The sequence below is a fragment of the Desmodus rotundus genome, chromosome 4 (assembly GCF_022682495.2).
Source record: "Desmodus rotundus isolate HL8 chromosome 4, HLdesRot8A.1, whole genome shotgun sequence".
NCBI lineage: Eukaryota > Metazoa > Chordata > Mammalia > Chiroptera > Phyllostomidae > Desmodus > Desmodus rotundus.
In genome coordinates, this window is record NC_071390.1 from 30,328,847 (window position 1) to 30,348,308 (window position 19,462).

Consider the following 19,462-nt stretch of genomic DNA (forward strand, 5'->3'; position numbering starts at 1 on the left):
TCCCCGGTACCTCCCCTGGACTCCAGCCAGCAGGGAGACAGCAGGGGCTGAGACAGCCTGTGGCAGCCAGGCCCCTGGCCTGACTGCGCACAGCGAGTGAGCGGACCGCAGGCCAAAGCTCTGAGCACGCGGGAAAGTCGGGATCACAGCCCCTGGTAAAACAGGAAATGTAGAACATTCTATTCTCAGCAGAGTCAAAGCTCAAGTGTTAGAGCAACTTGAAAAAGCATAGCAATCAAAGATGGGATATTTTAAAACTTTTCTTGCTTCTCAAAGGTTCTGTTCTAGTTATTGTGATTTAAGTTATCACTTTTTTCATTTTTATTCCAGGTCACGGAAGACCAGCATGTGGGAGAACTTCTGTATTCTATGAAAGTGTTGCTTCTCTCTCCTTCAATTTTTGTCAGCAACTTTTAAGTATTTGAAAACTGCAGGGGTGAAATGTGGAAGAAATTCTGCCTCATCTATGCAGCAGCCCTATGATATTGGGCAAATCACTTAATCACCTCTGCAGGTCTATTTTCCTCATATATAAAATGCATACAATCTCTTATTTATCTCACTGGCTTCTTGAAATGATCATAGTTGTTGTTTGTTTTAATTAGACTCTGTGAAAATATTGGTATACAAAAAAGCATTGTATAATGTTAAAACATTATACATATTAATATGCCTCTCCATCCAGCTCTCTAAAATTCTATCCTTTATTTTCTGGGTTACCTTTACTAAGATATAACCTAAATACAATCAATTTCATCAATGCAAGAGCACAATTCAATGCATTTTGGCCAATATATAGTGCTACGTAAGAGTCGTGACTCCCTTGACTTCTTGTTTTGCTCTTGAACCAGAACTAGCAGCCCCCTTCCTTAGTAAGCTAATTCTGGTAAAATGGGGGGGGCACTACTGGGAGCCCAGGATAGAGGCTGTTCCTTCAGTCTTTATACCCAGTTCCCTCTATTAATTCATTTAATGCTGAAATGACTTAAAGTAACTTTTATTATTTGCAGCTAAAGAACCTTCACTATTCAGAGGGAAATTTACCTGGAAAACAGGGAATCTATATGACAAACCTGAATGCTCTGAATGCTGGGACCCTAATATAAGACTCTCCCTACCAACTACCCCCCATCTAAACTGCCCCCGCTTTGTTATTCTCTTTCCCTTCACCTTGGTTTTTTTTTTTTTAATGTCACTTAGTAAAGTCTATACTTATTTACTTGTACCTGCTTTTTCCCTGTCATCTCCTGTCCATGCCCCCGAGAATGTACGCGCTGTGACAGGAGGGACTTTTTGCCTTGCTCATCATTGTAACCTTAGGATTTGAAACAGTAGCTTGCACACGGTGACATCATTTAAAAATATTCATTGAATAGATATACAAAATAGAGATGGCCATAGTAGAGATTGTTATAGCTAGAACATTTTTAAAAAGTGGAAAAAAGGCTCTTTTGGAAGAATCTAAGATATTAGACTACAAAAAATTTTAGTGAGAAATAAAGGGACACAATAATTGTTATGAAAAGCAACACTACGCAGACAGGGGAATAGTATACCAGGTGTTTGCAACCGTGGTGCAAGGTCTGCAGGTGAAGGGATGAACACCGCCTTTTGGGAGGCACCACGGTTAGGAATTGTGCAGTTTCTAGAACCACCCAGACCTGAGTTCAAATGCCAGTTATACATTTTCTGCTGTGTGAACTTCGGCAAGTTAATGAACCTCTCTAACCTTCAGTTCCCTCATCGGGTGTATGAGAATAATAGTACCCAGCTCACACGGCTACTGTGCCAATGGAAAAGGTGGCATTTAGGTGCTCATGTTGGCAGCACAGATACAGACATTGGCACGATACAGAGAAGAATAGCATGGCCCCTGCGCAAGGATGACACACAGATTTGTGAAGTGTTCCGTATTTTTTTGACTGTGGGAGTGGGAGGTGGGTGGAGGAGGGCAAAGGGGGAAAAATTGGGACAACTGTATTAGAATAACAATAAAAAAGAAGATGACACGTAGTGTGCTTAGTACAGTGTATGGCATAGAAGGACTCAATAAATATTAGATAGTAACGTATAAGTTTGCTAAACCCAGTTCTATTCCTGAAATGATGCTTGGGGTTACTCTGATCATTGCTTATCAAACTTCTAGGTAGCCATACTCCCCCCCTTCACCAAATCATAATTAGTAGGTGCTCAAAAACTATTAGTGACTGACAGGAAGTTTGTTCCTGTGGGGTGTGTTTCATTCCTGTACACAAAGTAATTACTGGTAATGGCAGCTGCTGATGCTATATTTTTCCATCTCTGTTGACTGGGAAAAAAATAACATTTAAATAGGCAACAAGAGTATTGCGTAGAAAATACTTCATCACCAGAGAGAAAAGCAACCTAGATAGGACAGTAAAGGAAAAGAAATTAGCCTAACCTTTCTCCAGTGGTTTATTCCAGTGACTAATTTCCTTACATTTGATTTGCCCTACTGACAAGGTCAGAGTCAACTTATTCTTCCGCTCAGCAAGTATTTAGGAAGTGCCTACCATATTTAAAATATAGGACAGACTAAGAATACCTCCTCTACACTCACACCCACACCCACCTTTGCTGACTTCTACTCAATATGCAGAATTCAGCTTAAATATCATTTAATCTGCTAAAGCTTAAGGCTAGGCCAGGTCACCCTGGCACGTATCCTCATGACACTGGGAGCCTTACCTTGTTCGCACGTCAGGGATTGTGCTTACACCTTTGCTTTTGTGGTGATTACGTGCTTAAGGCCTGTCTTTACTGTAATCTAGGTGAGGGGTAGGGACTTCGTTTTTGCTATCAGAATAGCATCATCATATCTGTATTGTTAAAGGATCGTCCTTTTTAAGGTACAAGACCCAGAGAGAATATAGGTAGAAGGTCTTGCTCCTTTTCTGCATATTTTATTTTACATGTTAAAACCTAGAAGGGCAGGGCTTGCTTAAGGCGAAGGTAAAACCTTTATAGGCCTGGGACGTGACTACTCACCATGGCCCGCCCCGTTAGGAATTTATCATCAGACAACCCTGTGAAGTTACTTTTGGTTACCTTTATTTATTACACAGCCCCTTTTTTGTTCACACCTCCCATAGCATAGGCGACATATTTACTTCGTTCATTGCTTCTCCCAGCAAAGACCATCTGCATCATAATCCCATTAAAAAATTGTTAGTTTTATTTAATTTAAAATATATTCTTCTTCTTTATCATCATCATCACCACACAGATACCTATGCTTTAAACCTACTATGGGCCTAGGCCCAGAATCTGCTCTTAAAAAATCTCCTAGGTTACAGATAATGTTCTGTTTCTTGATCAGGTGCAGTTTACACAGGGCGTTTATTTGTTGCCAAATTCACTGAGCTCCACCCTTAGGATACATTTCTGTATGTATGATTTTCAACAAACTGTTGACCAGGAAAAACTCCCTGGTTTATTCTTTTTTTTCTTTTTTTTTTTTAAGATTTTATTTATCCATTTTTAGAGAGAGGGGAAGAGGAGGAAGAGAGAGAGAAATATCAATGTGCGGTTGCCTCTCCCGTGCCCTGTACTGGGGACCTGGCCCACAACCCAGGCATGTGCCCTGACTGGGAATCGAACTGGCAACTCTCTGGTTTGCAGCCCACACTCAATCCAGTGAGCTATACCAGCCAGGGCTCCCTGGTTTATTCTTATATACACTGATGCTGGAGAACACTTGATTTACCTCTCTCCAAGAATTGTATGCCCCTAGGGTAATGAGGGTATCTGTTTTAGTGTCTGCAACATAGTACACACTTGACATGTAATTGGCAAATAAATGAATGAACAGAGGGAGACAAGAGGCTTGTGGGTTCCCTCCTCCCTCACTGCCTTCCAAACGTTAGTTGTTCCATCCCCTGCTGGGGCACGATAGCTCATGCTCAAAGTTACACCTCCAACACCTCCCCTAACCCCCCAAATAAACCTGTGAGATGCCACCTGGCTTCCTCTCGACCACATGTCCACGCCGGGTGTAACTGATCCAGGACACCATCCTGACAAGGGCGGCAGAAAGGAAGCAGGCGGAGGACGTTCTGTCCCCAGTACCAGCACTTCTGTGCTGCCTGGCTCCAAGCCACCTGGCTCAGGCCTTCCTCACCATGCCTGGGAATCAAGTTGGAGAGATTATGTCCTTGGAGATTCTGCATTGCTAATCCTTCTGTTTGCATCTCTGATGTAAACTGCTGCCTAAACTACTCTTTTTAAATTATGTAGGAATTTGAAAACTATATATTTGAATATTTGGAGTAGCAATGGAGTTTTGTTTTTTTTTAAGCAAATTTACAATAGAAGTGAGAGACACCCTGGGTGAAATATCACCTGTCATTTATTCAGTCACAAATAATTAGTAAGAGCTTCCTAGGGATACAATGTTGAACAAGAGTCATCTTCCTTAATGGTGACTACAGTATAGTGGGGGGAGATGGACAATCTAATAATACTATCTAACTTTTTCATAGTATTTATGACGTGCTGGGCACTTTAAAGGTATATATTTATTTCATCATTGTAACAACTCAGTAATGTTCTATTATTATCCCTTTTGGGAACCACCCTGCCTGGTTCCAGAAGCTGTAACCCCCCATGGCTAAGGCTGAGTGAAAAGACCTTGGGACCATAAACCACTTACGAGACAAAGCTTATCTTCCTGGTAGGGGCGCTGCCTCTTCCCCCTTTCACTTCACCCTGCTTGGCCCCAGGTGGATGACTGGTTAGCCAATGATGGGTAAGATTCCTCAAAGGAGGGACGACCTAAGACAGGAATGGTCACGAAGGGGCCCTCAGGGAAGGACTTGGGGGGCTATAGTAAAAGGGGGTAATGGACCCTCGCCCCTTGGTTTTGACATAGCCTGAGTCCTCATTCTGTCTGCAAGAAGTCTCCTAATCTCTTGGCTGCCTTACTTCCCCTGCCTGATTTAAGCCTGAAACAATGCTGGAGGTGGGTGTGGCCCTGTGCTGGAAAGGGTGTGTTCCCCAGGGCGATCAGGCCTAGGAAAGAATGCATAAAATCCTATGAAACTTACTTTGCTAATGCCCTCAATTTAAATGATAAGGGTTCAAGAATGAAATGAGTTTGGTTCCCCAAGTTTTATAGCCCTTTAACTATCTGACCCTGACTCAGAAAAAGCCCTCAGAGTTCTCTGAATGTTATCTATTATTTGATCATTTCTGCCTGTCAACGATTGATGAGCTTTACATCTCTATATATATACACACATATATATACACATATATACACACACATATATATACACGCCCTGTATTCCTATGCAAATTAAACCCAGTAAAAGCCCATTGAGGAACAGGTTCCTGGCCCTTCTCCTTTGAGAGTTTGGCCCCCTTTTCTCCCCAAGCAGATCATGTCTTGGTAGACTTATTTTCATCTGTGGTGGCCAGGGGAGCCCTGCAGGCGGAGCGCCGGTCCCCCCCTCCCCGCCCCAGCCCACATATCCCCATTGTAGAGTTAAAACTGATAGAGTCAGGAAGGTAAAAGTATAGGGAGCAGGGAGACCTAGTCTAGTCCTAAGGGTCAGGGAAGATTTCTCTAAACATAAGAGATTGAAGTAGAGATGTGAGGACTGAGTTTGAATTCAGTAGACAGAGTTTTGGGGGAAGAGATTTTCGGGCAATGGAAACAGCAGATGCAAAGGGATAATCATTTGAGGAACCGAAAGGCTGCTTTATAGAGAGAGCGTACAGGGAGCCCAAGATGAGGGAAGAAAGGTAGGCAGGGGCCATATCACCTAGTTCTTTTTTCTGTCTTCAAATATAACTAGGTTAGGGAAGCCGATAATTAGATTTAGGGTTTAGTCGTATAAAATATTTTATTTACTTGTTTTTAGAGAGAGGGGAAGGGACAAAGAGTGAGAGGGAGAGAAACATGGCCCTGTAACCCAGGAATGTGCCCTGACTGGGAATCAACCACACCTTTCCATTCACAGGCTGGCACTCAATCCACTGAGCCACACTAGCCAGAGCTGGCTTTGCTCTTAATAACCTCAGCCATCTGTCTGTGGCTCAGTTTCCTTATCTGGGAAAAAAAAATGAGTGGATGGACTCTCAAGTGGGCACTGGTTCCACATCTCTGATTCTAGCTAGGTAAGGCTCTGCTGGAAGGCATTGCCAAATCTGAGCTGCAGGCCCTAGCTGCTGCTGAATGCACGCAGGCCTCTGACTCCTCTCTAGATTAAGTACAAATGATGGAGAACATCACGCACAATAAATCACACAATAAATATGGCTGCAAGCACAGTTTGTTTCCCTTGTTTGAAATGAATGGTGAACTAATAACAATGTAATAAGAATAATGACCTCTTCTGGGCATTTACCCTGTGACAGATTGTACCAGGTACTTTTAGACCCAAAAGCTGAGGCCTCAGGGATTACACAATTTTGGGAAGGTCCGCACCACCCAAATTTGTCCTGCCTATTGAGCAGGCCCAGTCCTGTTTTGTATGGCCAGGCGTGTTAACTTCAGCAATGACTTTCTCTGGGTTTGCTCAGTGGTTAAGTTGAGATTTGAACCCAGTTTCGACTCCAAAGCTTAGGGAGTTCGCCACCCTCCGAAGCGGAAATAGCATGACATTGTCTCTTAAAGTCCTTTCTGGGTGAGGAAAGTGCTTTTTATAGCTGGGACTGCTTCTGTTTACTTGGACTCTTCCAGCACTTGTTAATCCTGCCTACAGCTGTGTCCTTCACTGTCCTTACACTGTATTCCTAGGTTTCCTCTCTGCAAAAGACAAGTCCATGAGACCACATGGTGCTTGTGTTTGTGCCAGCAAAGAAATTTACTCCCCTCCCTCTCCAAATCATCCTACCCTTCTAAAAATAATCGTTCTCCTCCCTCCCCTCAGGGCTGCGAGTAGTTTAGTCACTTAACCAAACGCAGGCACACTCACAAAGGTTTCAGGGTGGGAACGACGTGAATGACCTTGCAGAGGTAATCTAGCCCACTAGGGACAAGATTAACAAGCCTGAAACCTCTACAAACATTTAACGTCCTCCTCCTGCATTCCTCCGGAAGCGTCTCGCTCGCTCCTGTCTCGCCCACCTCATCCAGTCTCCTCTCCGCTCACTCAGCCAGACAAAGCCCAACCCGCCCATCTTTTTGCAAACCCAGAGAACTTCAGTCCCCATGTTGAAAGTCGTCGGCGGCGGTGGCGGGCAGGACTGGGCATGCTCAGTAGCAGGGACAGGTCTGGGGAGCGAGGAAGCCGCGTTTGAAGTCGCGCGGCTCGTGGATCGGGGGGAGGTGGGCTGCGGGGGCCCCGGTTGGGGGTGCGCGGAGATCCCAGATTCCGCGCCCGGGGAGGGCATGCTTCAGGCCGGCGGGGCGGGGACCGCATGCGGGGGGCTGGACGCGGAGGAGCTGGTGGAGCCGGTGGGAGGAGGGGAGGAGCACTCGCCTCGCCATCCCCCGGCGCCCGCTCTGCGGCTGCTGAATCGGAAGCCGCAGGGAGGATCCGGGGAAATAAAGACGTCCGAGAATGACCTCCAGCGAGGCCGCCTGAGGCGGGGCCCGCGCGCTGTCCCACCAGCCTCCGGTATGGGTGACTACGGGGGACAGTCGGAGCGCTCAGCCCTGCACGCCCCGGGGACCCCCCCGGGCGCTGGCGCTGCTGCGGTGAACGGGCTGCTGCAAAACGGCTTTCACCCACCGCCCGTCCAGCCGTCGCGCCTCTGCAGCCGGGGCCCCGCCGGCGTCGGCGTCGGCGACGCCGCGCCCCCGCGCCTACCGCTCCTGCCCGAGCTCAAGCCGCAGCCGCCGCCCCCTCAGCACGACTCCCCGGCCAAGAAATGCCGCCTCCGGAGGAGGATGGACTCCGGAAAGAAGAACAGGCCGCGTAAGTACCCCTGGGAGGGGAGCGCCAGCGCGAGGCAGGCGCTGCGCGCCCGGCCGGGGACCCCGGAGCGGCGGGGCGCGCCCCGTGCTCCCCTGCGCCCGCCGGCCAGGGAACTGCCGGGAGGACGCGTCCGGAACTAGTTTTCTCCTAAGGCGTTTTCAGTACTAAAGCTCGCTGCCGAAGCCTAGGCTTTGCCTGTTTGCATCTGTAGAATGGGCCGATTGGACGCGGAGCCTGAGCTGCTTCTAGTTGGGTCACGGCTCCATAGAAGGCAAAGGCACTGTCTGGCTTTCTAGTTTATCGGTGGAAAAATGCACGCGTGTGAACATTTGATGGGGTCCGGAAGTAAGGATAGAGCTGGAGGGACTGTCGGAGCTCCCCTTTCCTTCTTCAGAGCTTGTCTTTCTGGGGTTGGCGCTCCGGCAGCCAGCTTGCCCTTTGAATCGTAGAGTAGCCGCCAGAACCTTGGGTCTATTGGCGAGCGCTAGATCTGGAGGCGTGGAGTTTGACAACCTCCAAATCACAGCCTATTAAACGCTGTTTCTTCACAGCCAATGAAAGGACCTGTTGGGCCAGACACACCCACTGATACCATGTGGGCCGGAACTATGTGGGCCAATGAGGATTGGAGGTAGATTTTTTTTTTTTTTTCCGGGAGTGGAGAGGTAGACTTGAGGGTTTCTAATGGTAATATACCCAGCGCAGAAACTTGAAATGCATTATTTCACAATCTAAAGCTTGTATATGTAATGTTAATTTGTAGAGTACCTTCCCAGCAGGGCGTTCTGGGATGTAAGTTTGTAGGTCGAGTTTAGAACTGGTTTTTATCTGAACCGAACCTCATTCAACTAGTTACCTCTTTCTGGGTGTCTTTAATGAAGCTTAAAAATGGCAAAAAACAAAGTAAGTAGAATGCATGTTACTAAATGATTGCATTAAAACATACACTTTTTGCATTTAGATTATTCTGTTTGATATAGGGAAATTGCTAGAAAAGTTTGGGATGTGTCTGTAAAAGATTGGTATTTGGCAAACAACCTCAGTTTCTTCGTCAGTATATCAATTTAGACTCTTAGCTTTTCTGCGTTCGGTTAAAGTCTCTGAGACTTTGGAAAGTATTTTAACCTGATTGGAATGTGGTGACTGATACTGTGTTCTGTAGGTTTGAAATGTTTAGAACGAATGTTAAGATCTTGTCTGCAACTTCGAAGCCACGCAGCAGATCTGGCTTTGGTTCTAAGGAAGACATCTAGCACTGAATTTGTCTTTACTTTTATTTTTGAGATCTTTTTTAGAAAAATGCCTTTATGCACATAATGTTGTTATTTATGATTTATTAAGCTGTTTTACTTCTTTTGAAACCACATTTTAGTTATTTCTCTGATCTACATTAACAAATTGTATGAGAGTTTGCAATGTAAATAGCTAAACTATAATGAAAAAACTGTATTGAGTTTTTGTTTAGTATTGCTAGCCTGAGTGGTCTGTGCTTAATTGAAGGTATAACACATCTTAAAATAATTTATGAGGAATTGAAAATATACTCTTAATAATGGCTTGGGGGCAGAGTAAACATAACCTTGAGCCTTAACTTATGCTTGCAAATCCACAGGAATCATTATTTTAGAATACAAGAAAATATAACTTTATGCTTCTGTGCTTTGTGTCAGAAAATAGTTTGTATTTTCTACAAAAATAAAAATTTTAGTTATTTTAAATTTGGTGACCATGATACTTACTTACGAACTTTTAAAAAGAACTCATCAAAATTGACTTCAATTATCCTATCATGTTTTCTTTTCTCCAATTTGAACAAACATTTCTGAAGTAAATTGTACATGTTCTGACTCACATATACTGGGTTCACCACTGAAATTTCTTAGTTAAAACTAGGCTTAATTTTGCCCAGGCTAGGGTAGCTCAGTGGATTGAGCGCGGGCCTGTGAACCAAAAGGTTGCTGGTTTGATTCCCAGTCAGGGCACAAGCCTGAGTTGCAGGCCAAGTCCCCAGTGGGGGGCACATGAGAGGCAACCACACATTGATGTTTTTCTCCCTCTCTTTCTCCTTCTCTTCCTCTCTCTCTAAAAATAAATAAATAAAAATTCTTTAAAAAAACCCAAAACTAGGCTTAATTTAATATCTTTACACATTGCCTATTAATGTTCAGGTATCTTTTTATAAAAAATATTGCTCAATCAGTTGATGTTTGGATACTGTAAGATCAATCTACTTAGAGTTAAGCATATCCCTATTTTCTTGTGCTTGATAGATTTTCTGTGAGCAATTATCACAAAGAATTTTTAAGTCCTTTTTCATTAATATTCAAATAGAGTTGTCTCCATTTTCCCACCACCACTTTAAGTGCTTTTTATGAAATTGAAGGGTATGTCAGTGGAGGAGGCATCAAAGCTGGATAAATAATTTCTCCTTACCAGTTTACAACATCAAACACCTACTTCTGTGCAAACAAGAGGTATGTCAGGCCAGTCGGGGTATCGCTTCTCAGGCCGGCACTGTGCGTGCATGTCTCTCTATCTGGTAATATTTTGGGTAGAATACAATACTCATTAAAATGCCTAATGTGCAAACACAATAAATGGAATAAAATAAATAGTTCAACATAAACATCAGACCAGGGGCAGATAGATTTTGCTAATCCAGGAAAGGGGAATATTGTCTACTGTTTTCATCTAAAGGACCATCACCTCACCGAACCTTATCTTTGGAAAGCTTTTCCAGGATTCCCTCCTCAAACTTTCTTGGCTATTTTACCTGCCTCTGCTACTTAGCACAGTTGTGTGACCTTATGTTATTAGCTCTCATTTTGAAATGCTGGACTTGGCTAGGTGGTCTCCAAGTGTTTCTTGTGCCTTCAAAGTACTGTAATACTTTGGAGCTGACAGCCCTTTCTACATGACTTCTACGCGAAGTTGTTCACTCTGCCACACCCATGACTTCGTATTTAGTTACGCATTTTTATGCCCTGGGCCAGTCGTTTCATGTCGTTTGTCTGACCCCTCCAATTAAGTTGGAAGACTGATAATAGATGATATATTTTTTCTCTCCTTCCTTGCATGTGAATATTTGATGGATGTCACAGAAAAAAGGGACCAGTGACATTACCACGTCATCGAGGTAGCTGTTTCCATCTCTGGCAGGCTTTGGCAGAGTCTTCAGTGGAGTTCCCATAAGGCATCAATAGGGAGATTCCTTTGGTCTGCTCTTTGGGGCTCTAATTGTTTGAAGCATAGGTTGTATAAATGGCGACTTAAGGAATCAGCTCACTTCCCAAATATTTTGAAACTTAATGCTAGTTCTAACAAGATGCAGTGAGCGCCTAATGTAGTGTTGTAAATGCTGTAAGTCATTCAGATCCCAGAGGGCTTGAGTTTAAATTGCAGATGGATGACCAGACACCAGTTATTTAACTTCTATGTTTCAGTTTTAGTTTCAGTAGGATGGAAATAATCACCCTGCCCCTTCGGGTTGATGTGAGGATTAAGCGAGTAATACATACACAGAACTTAGATTCCTGCTTGTCACATAGCAGTTATTCTGTAAATGCCGGCTCCCTTCACCATTCAGAACACCACCCACCATTAATCCATAGGACAAGACAATTGAGCTGGCACAGACAACGTCAGACTGACTTTCTTAGTTTTAAAAAAAAAGGCCTAGAATAAGGAAGACCAAAAAGTTTTGTTTGATTAGCGGTAACACTCCTACTCCCGTAAGTACTTTATTTTACCCTCCCCCCTCAACTGAATAACACAAACATATACCACAAAAAAGCAGGGCCCCACAGCCCCATCACTCCAAAAGCAGCTTAAAATGTGCCATATTTTAAAGGTAGTACTAAAATGACATTGTGATTACATTTTTGATTCGCGGGCTGGCACTCTATCCACGGAGCCACACCAGCCAGGGCACAATTACATTTTTATTTAAAAAAAAGTTTAGCATAAGCATTTTCTTAGAGAATGAAAATGTCATTTTTAACGACTGCATTGTTTTCTCAATATTCCCTTATGTGCATAGGCCATAATTTACCTACCCTGTCACACAGCTTCCGGCTGCAGTTGGGTCTCTCCGTCATTACTAGTGCTGCGGCACCGCCTGTGAACATGACTCTTTCCACCCAGTGTGATTTTCCACGAAATTGATAAATACGTGCATTCTTTCTGAAGAAATGACACAAAGTAGTATATCGGTGTTGCCTTGAAATCCTGGATATTTTAGACCCCAAGGACACTGTTAGATAAGCAGACTGGAGGAGAGAGGAGAAAAAAGTAAAAGAGATCATTGTTTGAGCTGCTGAGCACTATGCTAACAGAAAGGCAAATATTTGAGCATCTTGAGAACACTGGAGAATAGGAGCTGCCTTCCTCCTTCTCAGTGTGTCCGAATGGGCAGGAATCAGTACTGGATCAGTGCGCTGGTTGGCCTGGCGGGGAGGGAAGATCTGACTTCTCAGATCATGCAGATAGAACACTGGCAGAAAATAGCTGAGAGTCCATTGTGCACATCACACACTCGTGGGTACAAACAGAATAAACCCAAATCTGTTGCCATTTTAAGCGAGCCACCAATGTGGGAGTGACGAGGCTTCAGTTTTCTAAATATCAGGAAACTTAGCTTTGGCACGGGTGTTTTCCACTACTTCTGAATCAGGCTAATTAGAAAGACCAGGGTAAGAGAGACATTGATAGCATTTTTAGGTTGAATCTGCATCGAGTGTGGATACGTGTGCATTTTTATTTATTTTTTAAAGTGTTTTAAAAGATTTTATTTATTTATTTTTAGAGAGAGGGCAAGGGAAGAAGAAAGAGAGGGAGAGAAAGATAAATGTGTGGTTGTCTCTCAAGTGGTCCTCACTGGGGGCCTGGCCTGCAACCCAAGCATGTGCCCTGACTGGGAATTGAACCGTTGACCCTTTGGTTCACAGGCCCGCACTTAATCCACTGAGCCACACCAGCCAGGGCTGCATTTTTAAATATATAATCAGTACTTCTAGATGGATGAGAAGCATTGCAAATTTAAGAACAAAAGACCAAAATGGAAAGCAAGAGCACATTCAGTGTCCAAGTGGTTAAGTCAGGTGTCAGGGTCTGGTAGACGTATGAACACTACTTCTCCTCAAAAGATCAGTAAGTGCATTTCAACATTAATATAAAGCATATTTTGTTTGGCATAATAACCAAAGATGGAAAGAGTGCTGTTAATTTTTAACATGTGGGACATTAAACAAGCCAATAAAGCAAAATCCATCATGGTTTTGGAGACAGAATTAGTAGGGAAACAAAGGAGTATTGGTTTTAATTGACAGGTTTTGGGGTTTTTGTGTGTGTGTGTGTGTGTGTGTGTGTGTTTTACTATTACTTTTTAAAGGTTTATTTATTTTTAGAGGGGAAGGGAAAGAGAAAGAGAGGGAGAGAAACAGTAATGTGTGGTTGCCTATTGTGCGCCCCCCACTGGGGACCCGGCTGGCAGCCCAGGCATGTGCTCTGACCGGGAATCAAACCAAGGACCCCTTGGTTTGCAGGCTGGTGCTCAATCCACTGAGCCACACCAGCCAGGGCCAGAATTTCTAAGTAGACCCTTTCTCTAGATGGTGCAGGTGTCAAGCTTGGTATTTCATTGCTTATTTATGACATCTTTTAGATGCTTAGAGTTGTCTAATTGTGTGTGTGTGTGTGTTTCCCCTTGGAAATTTATTTGAAAGAAGCAGATGATTCAGATTTGACAGAACATTATTTTTAAAGGCAGTTACAAAATAATTGGACCTCTCCAGATTTATTTATTTGCATTAATTTATTTATTTTTATCATTTATGCTATTACAGTTGTTCCCACTTTTTCTCTCCACCTCCACCCTGCCCCACTCTCTCCCCTCCCTAAGTCAATCACCACATTGTTGTCTCTGTCCCTGGGTTGTCCGTAAATGTTCTTTGTTAAATCCCTTCACCATCTTTCATCCCATCTCCCCGCCCACCCCTTTCTGGCAGCTGTCAGTCTGTTTCATGTATCTAAGCTTCTGTTACTATTTTGTTGGTTAGTTTATTGTGTTAATTAGATTACACATATGAGTGAGATCATGTGGTATCTGTCTTTCACTGACTGGCTTCATTCACTTAGCATAACACTCTCCAGGTCCATCCATGCTGTTGCAAAATATAAGAGTTTCTTTTTTACTACTGCATAGTATTCTTTGTGCAAATGTGTTGTACCACAGCTTTTTTATCCACTTGTCTACTCCTGGGCACTTAGGCTGTTTCCAAATCTCGGCTGTTGTACATAGCGCTGCTACAAACATAGGGGTGCATATATATATTTTTTGTATTGGTATTTCGGGCTCCTTAGGATATATTCCTAGAAGTGGAATCTCTGGGTCAAAAGGGAGTTCTATTTTAAATTTTTTAAGGATACTCCATATTGTTTTCCACAGTGGCTGCACCAGTCTGCATTCCCATCAACAGTGCATGAGGGTTCCCTTTCTTCCACATTCTCACCAATACTTGATGTTGTTTGATTTATTGATGACAGCCATTCTGACAGGTGTGACAGCTCACTGAGGTTTTAATTTGCATTTCTCTGATGATTAGTGATGTTGAGCATTGTTTCACACGTCTGTGGGCCCCCTGTATGTCCTCTTTGGAGAAGTGTCTGTTCAGGTCTTTCACCCATTTCTTGATTGGGTTGTTTGTCTTCCTGGTGTTAGTTCTTTGTTATTTTGGAGATTAAACCCTTATCAGATGTGTCATTGGTGAAAATGTTCTCCCTTATAGTGGGTTCCTATTCATCTTGCTGATGATTTCTTTAACTGTGCAGAAGCTTTTAAATTTGATATAGTCCCATTTGCTTATTTTTCTCCTTTGTTTCCAGTGCCTTAGGAGGTATATCAGCGAAAATATTGCTATGTGGGATATCTGAGATTCCACTGCCTATGTTTTCTGTTAGGATTTTTATGGTTTCATAACTTACATTGAAGTCTTTTATCCATTTTGAGTTTATTCTGGTGTATGGTGTAAGTTGGCGGTCTGGTTTACTTTCTTTATTTATTTTGCATATACCAGTCCAATCTTCCCACCACAATTTACTGAAGAAACTGTCTTTGCTCCATTGTATGCTTTTACCACCTTTGTCAAATATCAATTGATCATACAGGCGTGGGTTTATTTCTGGGCTCTCTGTTCTGTTCCATTGATCTATGTGTCTGTTCTTATGCCAGTACCAGGCTGTTTTTATTACAGTGGCCTTATAGTGTGGTTTAATGTCAGGAGTCATGATATTGTTCTTTAGCTTTGTTCTTCTTTTTGCAAGATTGCTGAGGCTCTTCGGGGTCTTTTTTGGTTCCATATAAATTTTTGGAATATTTGTACTAGTTCTAGGAAATACCCAACTGGTATTTTAATAGGAATGGTGTTGAATGTATTAATTGCTTTGGGTAGTATGGATATTTTAATGATGTTAATTCGTCCTATCCATGAACTCTGCGTATGCTTCCACTTATTTGTAACTTCTTCAATTTTTCTTCTGCAGTGGCCTATAGTTTTCCGAGTGTAGGTCTTTTACCTTCTTAGTTAACTTTATTTGTAGGTACCTGACTATTACTATTTTTTTGTTGCAATAGTAAATGAAATTGTTTTCTTACTTCTTCTTTCTGATAGCTCATTATTGGTGTATAAAAATGCCATCGATTTCTGGGCGTTAATTTTGTATCCTCTGCAGATTTCGTTATCGTTTGGGAAGAGGATAGAAAAATTAGGACAAGAGTGGGTCCCTACAGTAGTCACTTCGCTTGATTGAGTAATTAGATTAGCTATTATTGAGCAGCAGCCATGTGCCTACTGTTCTGTATGTGGTTTTACAAAAGCACACACTTACCACTCCCACTCTGCATTTGACAGATGGGGAAAGGGAGGCTCAGAGAAGTGAAGCAACCTGCCCTAAACCTGTAGTCAGTGAGTGGCAGGGTCAAAATGCCAATACAAGTCCAACTCCATGGCCAGCTAGCTGACATTCTTTTCTGCCACAATAAGCCTAGTATGTATTTATGTTGGAAAAAAGAAGTATGTTCTGTTAAACTTTCAGAACAGGTAAGTGTATGAAATTTTTACACCTTTGGCAAAAAGCTCATCTATGTGTGGAAGTAAGAGTAGCACCCTGTGAGGTCAGTATTGCTGTGGATTGAATGCTTGTGTCCCTCCAAATCCGTATATCACATCTTAACCCCAGGGTGTTGGTATTAAGAGGTAGGGCCTTTAGGAGGTGATTATTAGGTCATGATGTCTGAGCCCTCGCAATTGGGATTAGTGCCCTTATAAAAGAGACCCCGGAGAGCGAGCTGGTCCCTTCTGCCATGTGAAGTCTCGGTGAACAGACAGCTGGCCATCTAGGAAGCCGGCCCTAATCAGACAGCAAGTCTGCCAGGACCTTATCTTGGACTCCGGAACTGTGAGAAATAAATTTCTGTTGTTTATAAGCTACCCAGTGTATGGTATTTCTCTTAAAGCAGACTGAATGGAGTAAGACAGGTACTATCATGATCTTCCTCTGCAGGTGAAGAAGCTGAGGAAGGGCTCAAGTACTCAGGGTAAAAACCATCCAAGTTCAGATTTGGACTCTGTTGGGCCATGAGATTCTAGTGGGTTCCTGGGAAGTGAGGTCAGTTTCTGGAGTGGAGCCACTAGACCTGGATTCAGATCCTCATTCTACTAATTACTAAGTGTGAGATTCTTAACTTCTTAGAAGCTTGCATTGTTGAGTGGAAATGAATGGTGCTTGTGTAGAAATGTAGAAAACACCAAGTGTGTAGTAGAATGCCTGGACCCTGGTGCATGCATAGTGAAGGATATTTTACTATTAATACTAGCTACTATTAATAAAGGGCATTTATTATTAATGTTATTGCTGTTTGGCATATATATGTATATATATGTATATATATTTATTTATTTTAGAGAGAGAGCAAAAAGGAGAGAGAGAGAGAGAGAGAGAAAGTGAGAGAGGAACATCAATTCATTTCACTTATTTATGCATCGATTCATCGACCGATTCTTGCATGTGCCCTGACCAGGGATCAAACCTGCAACCTTGGTGTATGGCAGCGATGCTCTGACCAACTGAACTACCTGGCCAGGGTGCTATGGAGGCTTTTAAAACTTCCTTAAATATCAGAATTTCCATGAACTCATCTTGTTCCAACTGAGAGTCGTTTCGAGACTGGGTTTCGAGGTATCCTCCAACTTGAGCTGACATCACCTGAATGGAATCTCCCCTAATTCCCTCTGACATTTCTAGAAGGACATCTGACCTGTGTCACAAGTCTTGACCTCATTGTCACTTTCTTAGATTGCTCCATTACGACTACTGAGACTGAGTACAGTGAGCATACCCTGCATGAAAGTGATGTTGGCAACTTTGTAAGAATAAAGTATAATTTACATTACTGCTAATCTAGTGTCAGGACAAAGTTCCTTTTTAGAAAGGAATTATCTTCCTTTGATCTCTCTGTTTGATATCTCAGGCCTTGAGAGAGGCAGATATGCACAAAAGAGATAAGGATGGGAAGGTGAGCACTTTTCCTGTATGAAAGCTGAATGAATTGAACAGGGCTTCAGAATTCGGAACAGCTGCATCCAGTTCTTGGACCTTAGTTTTAACCCACAGCCAAGCGAACTTTGTTCTGGCAGATGAGGACATGGATATTTCTGGGCACCTGTTGCCTGCAAGACTAGCACATGAACCTTCTGGTGTGCCTGGCCTTGACCCCGTGCTAAGTCTGAGGCCACAGGGACTTTAGATTGCAGCTCAGGATAGTCTGGACCTTCGTCAACATCTGTGACCTGTGGCCAGCCTGGGCAGTGCTGGTTAATAGGAACCCTTTGAGCCTTCTGGACAAACAACTTCTCTCCAGCTTGAGGTCAGCAGTCCAGGAGTGAAAGAGACTGGGATGGACTTAGTTCACCTCAAGCTTGATATGTGTAAGCAAGTGTGGTGAGGCTTCCAGCAAAACATAAGCACTCAGTAAATGTTAGCTCTTTGTGTGGGTGGTGGTGTTAGATGTCCTTCCTTACATTAAGTCGAAATCTGCCTCCCCGCACCTTTTACCCTGTGTTCCTCGACAATACAGTATACCTAATGTCTTCTACATGACAGCTCATTAGGTAAAGACAGTTGTTTCACCGTGACTTTTGCTTGGGGTCCCACCCTCTGAAGAACCCAGACCCAAGCCCTCCCTTGCCAGACTTCATCGCCCGTGAGCTTCAGTGCAGGTTGTATTGGGGTGCTAGAAAGGATTAAAGTTTAGGCTGCAGGATGGCTTCCTGGGGTTTTCATAAAGGGGTCAGGGGAGTGTTGACCTGGGAGGCTTTGAGCACGGAGATTTCGTAATCCCTATGGACCCCGCAGGGGCAGACCAGTTTTTATTCCTTTGGGCCAGGCACTGCGCTCAACTTTGGGTGACACACTCAGTTTCATGTGGTCCTGAGCTGGAGCGCAGCCCGACGCCTTTGCCTGGCTTGATGTTACTCACATGCTCTGGTGGTTCCACAAATCGCTGTGCTGTGGGTTTGAGTCAGAGGACTTGAGCATAGTTGAGGATTTTACTGTTTATACTTCCCCAGCTGCCTGTGTTTGATGAAAAGCGTCTGAAGTGATGCTATACAGTTAGGGAAGGAAGGTAATATTATCAGTTTGGCCAAGGAAACGTCATGTCTTTCTGCCTTTGAAGGAAGGTTCTTACTTTGAGGAACTGGCCGAAAGGTGATTTATTCTCTGGGGTGACCACATAATATTTCATCCACATTTTTAGGAGAGTGGTGGGGGTACCACAGGAGCCCCGGTAGTATGCTGGCATTGGCTCCTACAGGCTCTGGGAGCCGGTTGTATGCATTACTCCCCAGCTCTGCATTCAGTATCCTTGTGTTTGTAGCTTCAAATTAGCCACAGTGGCTATGTTTATGCAATGAAAATTGGCAAATGCTGAAAATTAGGGCTTTATTTTCAGAGACCCAGTTGTTAAACATTTACCGGTACACCGCTGACTGGGATTCAGGTCACATGTCACTCAGAGAAAAGTCCCAGAGAGCATCAGTAATACAAACTGTGAATTATTAAAGCATTGGAGGCAGAGAATGGGAGGAAAGGTCAACATGTCCTCTGCTAAGTAGGACAATGCCAGACCAGTTAGATGAGGGAGCCTCATGCTCAGGAAAGACGGTATGCTGTAAATGTTTGAGGGCCCACTAGGGTGCAAAGGTAGACTTTAAAATCACATTATTATCTGCCTCCCTTTCTCCCTCTTCAATTCCTACCTCAGATATAGTTGGGCCCAGGGCTGAATTGCCCAGTAAGTAGAATGAGCAGGTGTTAGTGTACCAGCAATGTAGCAGGGACCAAGGAAAGAAGAAGACAAGAATATACTACGTGTCTTCATGATATATATGTATATATACATGCAGCAAAGTATTAATCACAGGAAACTCATCACTTTGGACTTCTTTATCCATATCTCATGATTCATTATTTTTACTTTAAATGACTTGGATTATTTTGAGTTCCACCTTTATTACTTA

The 19,462-nt window shown here is 43.4% G+C and overlaps 1 protein-coding gene and 1 non-coding gene across 3 annotated transcripts in view; both read left to right on the forward strand.

The window, feature by feature from the left end:
• Positions 1–1,811: 1,811 nt before the first annotated feature.
• LOC112307418 (U6 spliceosomal RNA) lies at positions 1,812–1,918 on the forward strand. Its single transcript, XR_002975046.1, has one exon. It is a non-coding gene; the product is annotated as a U6 spliceosomal RNA (small nuclear RNA).
• A 5,012-nt stretch (positions 1,919–6,930) lies between these two features.
• PANK1 (pantothenate kinase 1) overlaps positions 6,931–19,462 on the forward strand; it is a 50,973-nt gene continuing 38,441 nt past the window's right edge. The window contains exon 1 of one of the 2 annotated variants that reach the window (XM_053923165.1): positions 6,931–7,886. In XM_053923165.1, the coding sequence (XP_053779140.1) occupies positions 7,178–7,886 (709 nt within the window). In that variant the 5' untranslated portion in view covers positions 6,931–7,177. Of the gene's footprint in view, positions 7,887–8,559; positions 8,790–19,462 lie in introns of those variants that run through there. The other variant, XM_024563420.4, reaches the window with a different exon arrangement.